This window comes from Sebastes fasciatus, chromosome 19 (assembly GCF_043250625.1).
Source record: "Sebastes fasciatus isolate fSebFas1 chromosome 19, fSebFas1.pri, whole genome shotgun sequence".
Classification (NCBI taxonomy): Eukaryota; Metazoa; Chordata; class Actinopteri; order Perciformes; family Sebastidae; genus Sebastes; species Sebastes fasciatus.
Genome location: NC_133813.1, coordinates 13,744,604 through 13,758,629, shown reverse-complemented (window position 1 = coordinate 13,758,629; position 14,026 = coordinate 13,744,604). Strand labels below are relative to the sequence as shown.

General features: G+C 39.7%; 1 protein-coding gene across 5 annotated transcripts in view; it reads right to left on the bottom strand.

The window, feature by feature from the left end:
- Nucleotides 1-2,429: 2,429 nt before the first annotated feature.
- The window catches only part of kcnt1a (potassium sodium-activated channel subfamily T member 1a), a 34,512-nt gene continuing 22,915 nt past the window's right edge, over nucleotides 2,430-14,026 (bottom strand). For 3 of the 5 annotated variants that reach the window (XM_074618707.1, XM_074618710.1, XM_074618712.1), the window contains 14 exons: nucleotides 13,018-13,247; nucleotides 12,703-12,919; nucleotides 11,391-11,496; nucleotides 11,089-11,261; nucleotides 8,155-8,226; nucleotides 7,846-7,980; nucleotides 7,139-7,250; nucleotides 6,841-6,942; nucleotides 6,530-6,613; nucleotides 6,317-6,445; nucleotides 5,445-5,739; nucleotides 5,300-5,362; nucleotides 5,127-5,211; nucleotides 2,430-3,474 (listed from right to left, as the gene is read on the bottom strand). In XM_074618707.1, coding sequence (XP_074474808.1) covers nucleotides 3,357-3,474; nucleotides 5,127-5,211; nucleotides 5,300-5,362; nucleotides 5,445-5,739; nucleotides 6,317-6,445; nucleotides 6,530-6,613; nucleotides 6,841-6,942; nucleotides 7,139-7,250; nucleotides 7,846-7,980; nucleotides 8,155-8,226; nucleotides 11,089-11,261; nucleotides 11,391-11,496; nucleotides 12,703-12,919; nucleotides 13,018-13,247 — 1,921 coding nt within the window. In that variant the 3' untranslated portion in view covers nucleotides 2,430-3,356. The remainder of the gene's footprint in view (nucleotides 3,475-5,126; nucleotides 5,212-5,299; nucleotides 5,363-5,444; nucleotides 5,740-6,316; nucleotides 6,446-6,529; nucleotides 6,614-6,840; nucleotides 6,943-7,138; nucleotides 7,251-7,845; nucleotides 7,981-8,154; nucleotides 8,227-11,088; nucleotides 11,262-11,390; nucleotides 11,497-12,702; nucleotides 12,920-13,017; nucleotides 13,248-14,026) is intronic. The other 2 variants (XM_074618708.1, XM_074618709.1) reach the window with 2 other exon arrangements.

Below are 14,026 nucleotides of genomic sequence, written 5' to 3'. Positions count from 1 at the left end.
TCAGCAGCTGGTGTAATGTGTGTGTGTGTGTGTGTGTGTGTGTGTGTGTGTGTGGAGGGGGGGGGACTGCACAATACTTGATATTTGTTTGCTGCATTTTGTACATTTTTGAGTAGTATTTTTTGTACATTACGTACACGTTATGTTTACTAAAAAGCAGGCACTATTTTGAGGTTTATTCTGTTACAGGCTTTCAGAGATGTCATGAGTCTTATTTCATTGTGTTATATGTTTATTTATTTTGAAGAGATATAATAAAAATTCAACTAGGTATGTTTCTGATGAAGTGTGAGTGCTTAATTGAGTTGTTGTGTGTGTGTATACAGTATGTGCATCTGTTCCTTACAGCTTCGCTTTTCTTTCTTTCTTTGAACATCTGCCCATCCTGTCTCTCTGCTGTTCTATCCCCCCTCCCTCTCTCTGTCTCTTCTGGATGTGGTGGAGGAAAAGAGTGTCTGTATGGCTGTTTATATTATAAACCATATTTACTCACACATACATTTCTATACACTATTATAGACAATCATATCCTCACTCACACTTCTCTTTGGGCCATAATTACATCTGCCAATGAGGTTCTGCTTTTGGTTCTGTTCGCTTGTTTGTCAGCAGTATTACGGAAAAACTGCTGGTCCAATTTTCATCAAATTAGATGGAAGGATGTAGCCTGGGTCAAGGAAGAACCCATTCAATTTTGGAGCGGATGTGAATCACGGGGCGGATACAGAAATTATTTTTCACTTTCATTAAAGGTCAAGTGTGTAACATTTTGAAGGGGTCTATTATCAGAATGGAATATAATATTCATAATTATGTTTTCAGAAACATCTTGTAGTGTACTGTTTAGCTGTTTTGTGACCAGGCAACCATGTTGAGATCTCTTGAGGAAATACCAAGCACCGCCCACCAGCCGGAGCACAGCCAATAGGAACGCTCTCTCTCTCTGAAATGACCTGTGATTGGCCAAAGTCTGCCGTCACGGGCTAGATTTATTTAAAGCCTGAAAACAGAGCCATGAGGAGGTGCAGAAGTCTAGTTTTCTCTCTGAATACTTGAATTACAATAATTCTGAAAGGTTATTGTGGAATTTTTGCCCAGAGATGCCAAGATATAGAGCAACGTTGACTCAGTTCCCCCTTGTGTTGTAGTAGCAGAGCACTACATAGAGAATAGAGAGTGGTTTTAGACAGGTCATACTGCCTCACCTATTCTCCCTCTTGCTGTTTATTCTTCCACATATAATCTACCTATTATAATATTCCACATATAATACACCTATTGTAGCCCCTACACCCACATTCAAACCACACGGGTGTTTACACTCGAGTTGCCTGATTAGACCTTGTCTCGGTCTTCATTAGCAGTTATGTGACTCACCTGTTAGTCACACAGCTTCCTCCTACTTCTTTCTCTCTTTGCTTCTCCCTCCTGCTTTCCATTAACATCTCCCTTTTTTCCACAATTATTTCTCCTTTCACTTTATTTTTTTACATAGGGTATATTTTACTACAGAAATGTAGTACCTCACCTTTACAGCTTTATGTGGTCTTCTGCTTTCCATTTACAGTACACAGTACAGAACAGTGACAAATACAGACTAAGCTCAGACACAAGTCTTTATTCTAAGCCAATAGTTTTCAAAGTCTGGTTATTTTCACTATTATTGCATCCATAAATCAAACAATGACAGAATGTATGGCTATTTTGGTCATGAGTTTCATACACTTTCTGTCATAAAACATATAAAAGCAAAAATCCTATCATATAGGGGACAAAATCTTATCTTAAATGTGGGTCCGTTTTCCAGTTTGTGTCAGTTTAGGGGTCCTTGACATGATAAAGTTTGAGGACCACTGTTCTCAGCTAAGCTAACGTTCTCCTGGCTGTGGACACAAGCGTGGTACATTCCCCAAAGTATTCCTTTAAATTGACATTTCTATGTTAAAGACATGTAGCAATACTAAGGCTAAATTATTAGACAATTTACATCAGTTTTTTTCATAATATAACACTTTAATGTACAAATTGAAATGAAACAGTTCAAATATTTTCAACATTTAAATATGGATAAAGCCAAAAGAGTCAAAGTCAAAAGTTCTTGTGTTATAGAGATGCATACCTTGTCCAAACAGCCACAAATGTAAAATTGCCAAGGAGTTTCTGTTTGTTTGTTTGTCAGCAGGATTACGGAAAAAACTACAAGCCCGATTTTAATGAAACTTATACGGATACACAAATAATTTTTTCACTTTCATTAATATTGCAAGATCAGGGCATGGCCTTGGTGGAGGTCTGTGCTCTCCGAGTACATTTCCAGTTCATTTCTACTACACAGTTAAGGCAAATCAACTCCACCCTTCCGATTTATAATCCGTAAGGAGGTCGCTGCTCACGGCCAACGCTTTGGGCGAGAGCCAGAAATGCATACCTTGTACAAACAGCCACAAATGTAAAATGAATAAGCACATTCTTTAACTGAGTAGCGCTGAAAGTGAAATGAGGTTTTCTGATTACTAATATAGTACAAATCAAATAAAGCCTTTATGGCACAATACTGAATACATGACAAGGCCTGTTAAAAGGGTTGAATTAAGCACTTGTAGTGCAAACCTCTAGAAATGTACTGCAGAGAAACATATAAGTAATCATCAATGTTTAAGTACATAACTTACTAATTAACACCACTGAATAACTACTTCTATGGTTCAGCTACAAAAAAAAAAAAGCTTTAAAGAAAAGCTTTAATGCACATATTTTATTTAAGTCACACAGTGTGTTTGATTTTATGTGACTGGTGGTGAATAGTAAAGTGTATAGTACACATTAAGAGTATGTGCATCTGATTTCTGTTAATCTCAAAAAGTCAAGAAAAGATGGATAAAATCCCCAAATCTCTAATCTTGATGTTCAACCTGCATTTTTCCTGAGGTGGCCACAACCCAAAAAGAGCAGAAACAAAATATACAATTCACTCTTGTGTTGGGTGAAACTCTCTAACTCACTCTAATCAAGGGCAACGCTGCAGGTTTGCTGGACTCTATTCAAATCCCTTCAGTCGGCTGAATTTGTTTCTTAATAAAGCTTGTCCTTGACTGCTCAACTGACGGAGCTTTCACAGCAAAGAATACGCAATCAATGTCTGTGGCAGGAGGATGAAAATGTCACAGATGACGTCAAATGTCACCTGCCAAACAGTAGGCACTCGTATAATATAATACAGTTGTAGACTGCAGTGCTGGAACATTGGAGCACAAATTGTCCTCCGTCAGGCTGGACTTGCGTGGACGCGACCAGACCCCCATGAAAGCTGAAGGGGTTTATTAAGAAGGCGTGTACCGGTGAAGGTCAGCACGCTATCAGAGCTCGGTGTCCTCCTTGGTCTCTATGCAGGACTCGTGTCTCTCTTTCAGGCTGCTTCTGTGGACAGGAGGCTCCTCTGGGACGTGAGCCAGAGGGTCCGAACGGATCAAGTACCTGAGAGAGAGAGAGAGAGAGGTTAAGGTAAAGAGTTGCCACATGAGAGCTCAGCATCCACACTCATCAACCCTTCAGTACAGAGGTCACATGAAGAAAGACGAGGAGCTAAATGAACAAATAAACTATGGGATGCTCTATCCATGAATAGGAAACAGACGTCGCCATGGATACTGAAAGGTGCCTCAGCTGTTGTGTTAAAATTCATGTTCCCTGTAATTGTATGTTATTTCCAAAATAATACGCTACAAAATTGGCAGGGTCCATTCTTTTGGGGGGGGAGCAGACTTAGTTGTAAATAACGTATCACATAACAAGTCGGAGAACTACAGTAGTCTTCAACATAAAAATGTGAAAGGCTCTCTCTAGAGCCAGTGTTTGGTTTGTCAGCTCCAAACACTCCTTGAAGAGCACCTGCTCCCTATCAAGCCCCCAGGAAGAGCGCTGGTTGATGATGATGGCAATTTTTGTAGTGGCCAAACGGCGGTTCTACAACTTCTGTGTCCGTTACGTGATGCCATTGGGCCCAAAAAGACTTTTTCCCATAGACTTACATTGGGAAAGAGACATTTGTAAATCAGAGGATAATTTATTTTCAGGTGAATCAACTTCCCAGTACGAACACTCTAATAGTCCTTAGTTGTTTCCCTTCCTCCGTTCATGTGAATGAGACCCAAACCGAGGGCTGGAGCGAGGGCTGGGATGAGGATTAAGCAAGCCGTTATGACAGTGTGCCGACTGCGACCCCCTGACCGAGTCATGTGAACTAATGGACGCTACTGCGCCTGCTCCATGGGCCCAATGGATGCGGAAGATCGCCGGAAGATCCGCGTACTTTTCCACTAGGAAGTCGAGCCATTTTGGCATCATGCGCCACTGAGCAACTTTCATAGGAATGAACGGGGCCCTGCCTCCAACGCTGTATCCAGTTCTCTTTATGAATCCATGATGTAGATATGAAGGGCTCATTCTAAGCTGATGAAAACAATTCTGAAAATGTGACCATAGGCCTACTCGCTTTTCTGCAATACCGCAGGATCAGGACTCGAGACAAACGCCATCCCCATCCATTGAGTTACATTATGATGTGCTCAAGCTCTACTCAGTAAACAGTATTGGGCAAAGGTAAATTATAACGTTATCATGATGTGTTCAAATGTAATCTTGTAAAATGTAGTTTTTGTGAGAAACTTGAGGCGGAGCATCAGGGATTAATAATAAATTTGCAAAAAACAGTATGCAAACGGTAATAATGGAGTGTATATTGAAGTAGATGGGATATATTGTTTTGTTTTTTACTGTGGTATTGAATTGTGTATTGAGAATTGAGGAATTTAACTGGTATTGACATTGACTACTAAATTTCTGGTATTGTGACATTCCTATAAAAAAGGAAACTATAGTGACAAAGTTTTTTGTTTAAATATATACGTCTTCACTATTGATAGATTTTTATTTAAATCCACTGTGAAAAAAGAACTACTTTGATAATCGCTTGCATTAACAAGAACACCCACAAATAAGACAGCTTTGAGAAAGCTGAGAAATAAACAGAAGCAGTGCTGACTCAAATTTCACCAGATTAACATTTGTATTAAACAACACGTAAACCCACGCGCACAATGTGTGCAACACAAAGGAGTAGTGCTTACACAACGTCATTGAGCTCCAGCCTGGTGTCAGGAGAAGGGTTGATCAGGACGAAGGACAGGGTGTTCTGCTGATCGTTCTGCTCATCTGAAACAGAAAACCTCAATCAGCTACCTGGATGATGGTGTTATGATCTCATTTCTACCTGTAGTAGGATCCTAATTTAAATCTTTACCTTGTAGATATCCCAGATTGACTCTGTTCATGACATCGCTGGCTGTCAGATTGGTTAGATCTTCTACGACAGAATCAGAAGAAGACATGAACGTTTGGGAAAGGAAAACTGAGAAGGTAAAGATGTGTCCATGTGACCTCCTCACCATATCCGGAGGTGGGGAGGCCCAGGTGCCTCATGCGGTTGCGGACCAGCTCAGACAGCTCCTCCCTCTCAGAGCGCCGGTAGAGGTTGAGGCGCTGCTGGGCGATACGCTGGGCGTGGTCCTTGCTCGAATCCCGGCTCACTCCCTGCCACCTTGTGCTCTTCTTACTCAGACGCCGGGCCCACTGCATGCTCTTCTTCCTCAGCATGGGGTGATCTGATTGGTCGTTGCTGCGAGACTCGTCCCCCTTTTCCTTGGTGTCATCGCCGTCCTCAACATTGACTGACACCTGCGACTGGGTGTATGGGGAGACAAGAATGAACTTAATGGCCATTATGTTCATCTGACATCATCACCTTTAAAAAAAAAATTACAAATCCTCAAACAAAATCCTCAATTTGAATAAAGTGATTATAACTCGTCAGTTTGGTCAACATAAATAAAGTGATGACGTCTTGACTGATTCGCCAAGCGAATGCAGATACATAATATAATCTTTTTTTGTAACGAAAAAGATTAATTAATTTACTATAATAGCGTTAGAGCCAAAATAGATTTTTTGTTATTGTGTTTAAATAAATGTAATTTATGGTGTTGTTAGATTGCTGCTAGACTGCCCTGTTAATACAGGTGCGTCCTCCCAAGAGGGAGAGCAGTGAAAATGTTGTTTTTGAAAGGCTAAACGCCGACAAATATGGATTGAAACAGAATAATTTGTTAGTTAAAAACATGTTGTGAATTTTGGAAATGATTATGATTCTATCTAAGCCAATGGGTGACGTCACGGTGACTACGTCCACTTATATAAAGTCTTTAATTTGAGGTGGATATTCAGCTTGATACAGTTTACAGCATCATCTCAGAGAACTCACCTCAGAAGTCGGGAAAACATGGGATTCTGTCCGATAGATCCCGATAGGAATTTCGGCACTAGAGGAGCAGAGTTTCTGAAACAGCCTGCCATAAGTGCTGATCCACAGGTCTTCCTCTGTTACTTTCATCTGGAACAAGAGACAAATGGGTACACTATTAGTTAGATAAACTGGAGTATGGCACGGCGTCAGATCATTTTCTATCGAACTCACAGCACAGAGGAATCCTGATCCTGGAGTGGTGTCCAGCCCCAGCAGCAGTCGTGCAATAAGGATCATGTAGTCCTTCACAAAAGACTGACATGGAATCACAGAAGAACACTTTTATAACTAAAAAACAGTGAAGGTCCGTTTTCTATCTATGATTGAACACAAGAGGGCACTTTTGCTTTACGCTGGTAATGCTGCTCTGTTTCTTCATGTGACACTGTTTCTCTGCTTCTGCTGTAAGACACATTTATTTCTTTCACCTGCTATTGAAAAGAGTTATTTGAGGCACTTTAGCTGTAGGTGTGCATTCCAACCTGATACAGCAGGGTGTCCAGCATGCTGATACTGAACACTCTCCCTGCAGCGAAGGGTAGGCGAAACATGAAGGCCAAGTTGGAGCCTTTATCACGCTCTTTCTGTGGGGGAGAGAGTCAGGACACTAAACACAGCAATGATCAACAGCATTTAAAGGTCTGCCACTTTTTCTGACGGTGGAGGAAGTAAGAAGGAAATGGCAAACATAATAACAGTGCGAAGACTGGCTCTCTTTACAATTCATCTTCATAATGCATACTAGGCAGTTCACTGTAAGCCCTTTTTGTTTTATCTTACCTTCTCCAGCTTGGAGAGGGCCAGTGAATAGCAATCCTTTGCTCTGAACTGCATGAATCTCATGTTGGATGGATGAGTAAGCTCTGTGATGATGCTGAGACTGGGAAACAACCTGGAAACCAGAGAGGAGGGTGGTGCATTCAAATAAAAGGAGTCAGAGGATGACACTAAATATCAATTTATTATCAAACTTTTAAAATCATTTTAGAAATAATGCTGTCATCCAAACATTTTTTTCCAAACTTTATTATTAAAATATAAAGTTTTAAGTAGGGATGCACCGATCCGACTTTTTCAGTCTCGATACTGATAGCGATACCTGGGCTTTGGGTATCGGCTGATACCGAGTACCGATCTGATACCAGTGTTAAATCAATAAGCTGTATGCCTCACTGGGATCGTTCTGTTATGTGTAAGGAAACATCAGGCCTGATTTAAACATTGCTCTCCTAACTTTGTAAAACAAAATGTAAAAAATAAATACATAGATAACATAAATTTAATGAATTGTTATTTATTATTAAGTTACAAACATGATATTTTTTTTATCTTTTCAACATTGCAAAACCATTTTTCTAGAAGTGATGCTGTCGTCCAAACATGGTTTCTAATGCAGGCTCAGATACACACAACGGTGCTATCAAATTATAGACCACGTCATGAATAATATATGATAAACATTGTGAAACAATCTCATTAAAAATTACCTGAACATCGTCTGTACATTGACAATAGTTTTGGCGTCAGCCATGTAGTCCTCCTCTGCACTCATTGTACTCTCTTTATCCACGACAACCAAGTTATCGGCGTAGATAATGCCACACTGCAGCAGGCTGTCCAGACTGAAACACACACAACAATGAGCAGAACAACAGCAGACAGCAATCTGCCTGGAACATACTGCACATCCAATTAAATGTCAGAGAAGTGCAAATTCCTCTTCAATATATTTGAATGAAAGGATAAATGTAATATAATAAAATGATAATGAGAAGCAGGTTATATGACAGTCTTACTTGTCGATAGTCCCAGCCATGTAGTAGACCATAGGAAAACAGCAGATGGCCTCCAGAAAGTGATTATCTGGCCTACAGGAAACATGAGATATATGATAGAGGAAATGAGTTCCATTTAGTTTTCTATTGTATTTTGTTTTTAATCCAAACCACACAATGCATTGTGTAGTAAGATTTTAACCCCTTGAGAAATTTAAAAGACAAAAACAGGTCTATTGTGGGTCTCAGAGGGTTAAAAAAGAAATTGATTCTTTTAAACATGGACGATACAGAAAGACTGAGTTGACTATTATCACACAAGAAACATTGGAATTGACTCTAAGAAAGCCTTGAAGGTGAGTAAAAAAACACGTCCTTGCAATCATTTTGAGAAAATGTAAGTATGTTTGCCGTTGTGTCATTTCTAGCAAGCTTTTATGATGTCTTATTGTTTTTAATTATCTCGATGTAAATAGTTTGGCAGCACCTAGTGGTAGTTATTGGTGCACACAGTCACCTGACCTCGCATTTCAGGGAGCTCTCATTGAAAACAGGTGTGCTGAAATTAGTGGACTGAGGACGACAACACGATTATACAGTCTTCACAGTCTTGAATTTGTTTATTTCCCCACTGATTTAAACTTTTAACTTTTATTTTGGGGAATGTTTGTCTTGATTTATGATGCTACAGTCAACCAAGGCAACTCTACTTCACCATTCAAACCCCAGGACCAGCCCAACCACTGTGGATCATCAGACAGTGAGTCACTAACCAAAGGACAGCGTGTTGATTATGTCTAGCGTGTGTCTATGAGCGGCTACCCACAATAGATAGTGTTGATTTATTTGGATTTTCACTACACAGTTAGTAGTATCATGGCCAAATTAATTCACAATAATGATATTATTGCGATATCTACAGACAATTAAAAAAATTATAATAATGCTCTCAGTCAAATTCATTTTTAACTTTGTTTATTGTTCATTTCGTCTCATATATATTATCATATGTGTATTAATAACATGATATCTATATTTCATTTTAAAATATGAAGGTTATCGTCAATACTGGTATATCCAGCCCGTTCTCATTCCCACGGCGTCAAATACTGAGGTATACTGAGGTAAACCCCCTATGGCAACAGAAAACGCTCAGAGAAAGGGCGCCGAGAGTGTGGTGACCTAGTTTAAAGTGCGAAAAGACATACTAAGGACGGGTAGGAGGGGAGGTGGATGGGTCCAACAAACACAAACCTTTCTTCCAGGAGACTGCTGTTTGTGTTCAGTGCACCACGTTACAATCAGCTGTTTGTTTGTGTCCCGTGTTCACAACGGTCAGTGTCATTTTCACTGTACAAACGTAGTAGTTTTAAGGCCAACTACGTAGTTTTTTCCTAAACCTAACTATAGTGGTTTTGTTGCTAAAAATAGCGTGACGCCAAGCAAGGGGCGATATGTGACGAGTTTGGATGAGAACATAGAACAATGCGGGCATGTCTGTAAAGGGGAGACTCGTGGGTACCCATAGAACCCATTTTCATTCACATATCTTGAGGTCAGAGGTCAAGGGACCCCTTTGAAAATGGCCATGCCAGTTTTTCGTTGGAGTGTTATTTAGCCTCTTTCCTGACAAGATAGTATGACATGGATGGTACCAATGGATTCTTTATGTTTTCTAGTTTCATATGATGCCAGGATTTTCACTCTAGCTTTAAAACCCGGTAAAACATCCGGAAGAACGATTGTATTAATGCGTTAAAGAAAATTAGTGGCGTTAAAACAAATTTGCGTTATAGTTATAGTTATAGTTGTAATTATTATCGTGTTAACTTTGACAGCCCTAGTGTATATATAAATATATAAGTATATATAAAAAGCACCATGACCAATAATAAAATAAGAATAAAATATTCAATGTAAATAAAATAAAATGTCAATATACAAGTCAAGTGTTCGGTCGAGTGTTATGGCATCTGTGGGTGGCCACCCATTTAGTTTAGAAGCCGCAATAGATGTGTTATTTTATTTTTGATGTTTGACATAAAACTTCCAAATGTTTGGCAAACATGGAAACAAACAAAATATATGAAAAGTATACGTCACAAAACGCAAAGTATTACTTGATAATTAAAATGTGTTGATAACTTAGATTTTCGACTGTAGATGTGCTTTAGGGATGAGAGTGTTTACTATGTGATGATGTACAACAGTAAGTAGCGAGGTTTCAGGACTCTCGGTGGACTCTCAGCTGCCTACTTGTGTGTGTCTTTATGCTGAGGGATTAGTCGGTGTGGTGCTGAGCAAGCTCAGAGAGATTTAGCTGCTTCATTACTGCCTGTCCACCATCACCACCACCACCTCTAACAGAACATCACTTCATGCATCTGCCCAGTCCTGCTGACGAGAGACCCAAGGCTGTCATGATGCTTGAATTACGTATCCAAGTGTGTGTGGGCGTTTGTATTTGTGCGACAGCGCTAGGAAGGGAGGAAGAGAGAGCTGCATGGGGTGGAGGGGGGGGGCAGAGAGTTTATTGTTCTGTGTGTGTTTCTATGAGAGTCCTGAGAGCTGGCATGTGGGGGCTGAAAAGGGACACATCAGGGCTGTCGATGAAAGCCCGCTCGGTGTTCTCCAAAGAAATCATTTTCTTCATCTTTTTTGCCCCTCGTAGCAATATATATCATTCAGGTTCAAGGCAAAGCAAGTTGCTATGGTTACCGTCTGGAGCCACCGAGCTCCGCAGCGTTTTTATTTTTCTTTGTCGCTCAAAACACACCGTCACTGTGAGCAGTAACCTAACATCAGGGCTTGACAATGGAGTTCCACCTCCACAGCCTTGTCCTAAGTGCTCTGCTGACATGAGCTTTTAGCTACATAATGTTTCCCAGCGTGAAATGTTGAATGACAGAGTGGAGGTTGAAAGAAAGGATATGTGCGTGTGTGTGTGTAACCTACGGATTATCCAGCAGCAAGACAATGGGGTTGAGTTCTTTCCTGGGTCTGTAATAAGCTCTGAGAGGCACTATGAAGTTATAAAGGCCGTTCCCTGCGGTCTCAGCAGACACAATGATGAGCTTGTTTTTAAAACCATAAGCCTTAGCGTCCTCATAGCTGTTGTGCCTGCAACCCTGCACAAGGAACACAGAAACAGGTGTTTTAGGTTTGCTTTTATGATGTGAAGGACAGAGAGACGGAGGGGAAGGGATGATGGAGGCAGTCGGTAATTGAGTGACTAAGTTGGAACGGCGACTGCCCACCTGGTCCAGTCGTAGGCAGCAAAACGGGGCTTTTTCAGCCAACAGATGGCACAAGGTGGGCGAGCTCCCGATGTACGGAGAGTTGGGGGGATAACCTTTCACGTACCTGCAGACAAAAATCCCAAAATCCTGAATGACACATTTCAAAGAAACAAACTGTGTTATGGTTTTCTTGTTGTATTTTTTTTGTACTAACAAAAAATGACCTTGGAAATTAGCTGTCAGTGCAACAGGTAAGAAAAATATGTTGGTTTAATTTGGTTGGATATTCTGGGAGGTTGCACAATGGTAAATAAACTAGACTTGATGGATTATGTATGTTTGTCTGCTTAATTCACATCTTGCATGTTGCAGGTTTTATATATATTACATGTCTGTGGTTTCAATTATTTAAGGCTCAACCAGAAGTGCAACAGCATTAATTAATTGAATGACAGTTTGACTATTATACAAAAACTAAAAGACCAAAAGTAAAAGTACTTGTGCAGAAAAAGGTCCCTCTATGTAGGTTATGATTGTATATTCAATCATAAGCATTGATAAGTAGTAAGTTAGTTACTGTTGCAGTCTGCGATTGAGCTGATTTGAACCACTTAACAGTTTAATGAATCTAATTAATTGAATGAATTTAATTAACAATGGATCGAATTCTATAAACTGATCTTATGTCGTGTGTAAAATCTTAAACTGCAAAGCAACATTAAATCAGCTCTTAATCAAATGTAGTGCGGAGTAAAACCACAGTATTTTCCTCTGAACTGTAGCGAAGTAGGAGTATAAAGTAACATATAATACTAAATAATAATAATAATAATAAATAATATAATAATAATAAATTACAAACTCTAGTTTAACCTAAAGACAATTCCACGGTCATTATACTACGAGATAAAAAAGTAATCTTAAGAAACTACATCTGTAGTTTTACTTACGGAAGCAGTTTCCAGCACAAGAAATCTAACTTCTACCTGAGTAATATTTAAGTCAGATAACTTCTGTTTAATACTTACGCTTGAGTAGGACATTCGAGTACTCTTTTTTTCTAAATAAATTTTTTTAATATTATTTTATAGACTGTTATTTGCTCTGCCTCCTTGTAGTTTGGTTTTTAAAGGGATAGTTTGGGTGTTTTGGGTGTCAGTGTATTACCTACAGTAGATGACGGTCAGCGTGCCTCCAGTTTGGAGAAGCATCTACTGTAGGTAATACACCAACTATGGATAAGTACCTCATACAACCCCACTTCAAAACACCTGACGTATCCCTTTAAGGAATGGGTATTTATGTACACACAGAGACACAGAAACCTTACTCAGTTAATGAGTGGCCTTTCTCGTCTGTAAAGACGGAGTCATCCTCTGATTGGTCGCTGAGAAGGTCACATGGCAGGATTGAGGAGGAGTCGGCGATCTCCTGAACTGGAGCAATGCTCGGCCGGCGGCCCCCTGTTCCGTTCACCGTAGGTGGGACCAGCTTAGCAACTGAGACGTCAGGTGGACCCGTATTCTGAAGATCCATGGCAACGGTGCCTGTGAGTTAAATCCCACATAAGGAGCCATCCATCAAATTCATCAATACCTCCAGACCTCTGTCATGAACAAGAGCAGTTTATCACACTCTCTCTCACCCATGCTCGCGATGATGCTGTGAACGGGAAGCTGCGAGGGTCCGTCGAAGAGTCCCCCGGTAGGGCGGCCCTTCTTCTCCTCCTGGTTGAAGATGAAGGCCGAGTTCTCCTCCTTGGTGATGTTGATGTAGTAGCAGGTGTCTGTGGCAGCCATGATGTGGCGCGGGCCAGGGTTCAGCAGGATGCTCTTGTTGTCCTCCCTCTTTATACCGATCAGACACACGCCGTACCTGCACATCACATACCGGCTGTTAGTGTATACTTGAGGAAAATATCTCAAATTCTGTAGCGGTAAGCTGAAAAAAATGTTTTTGTAATGTGCTAAATATCTGACATCACTTTTTAGCTAGACAAAAAAACACCTACAGTATAATCAAAAGACAGATGTTCTTTTTACATTTATTTCTCTGTATAAAATTGAGTCGGATGAACCAAAAGAACAGTAGTGCATTGCTGCTGTACTTGATTATACAAGACAATACCAGGTATAACAGATTAAAAAAAAACACTAACAAAATATGTAACAACCCCTGTAAACAGTGGTGGAAAGTAACTAAGTAAATATACTCAAGTACTTTACTTAAGTACAATTCTGAGCTTCTTGTTCCATTTTCTCGTAGCCTGCTTTATACTTCTACTCTTCTACATCTCAGATGGAAATATCGTACTTTTTACTCCACTAAAGTTATTTGATGAATTTATTTACTAGTTACTTTTTCAGATTTTTTTATTATTAAAATACAATGTGATACATTATTATAGATTATTATTATTATGTAGATAGCTACATAGCAGTACATATAGTTAAATTTAAATTAGCTCCATTTATACAGCTCCATTTATGCATGATAAAAAATCCTATAATGGGATATCTGCATAATGAGTACTTTTACTTTTGGTACTTTAAGTGTATTTTGATGCTAATACTTTTACTTACAAACATTTTTTAATGCAGGACTTTTACTTGTAACAGAGTATTTCTACACTGTGGTATTGTTATTTTCACTGA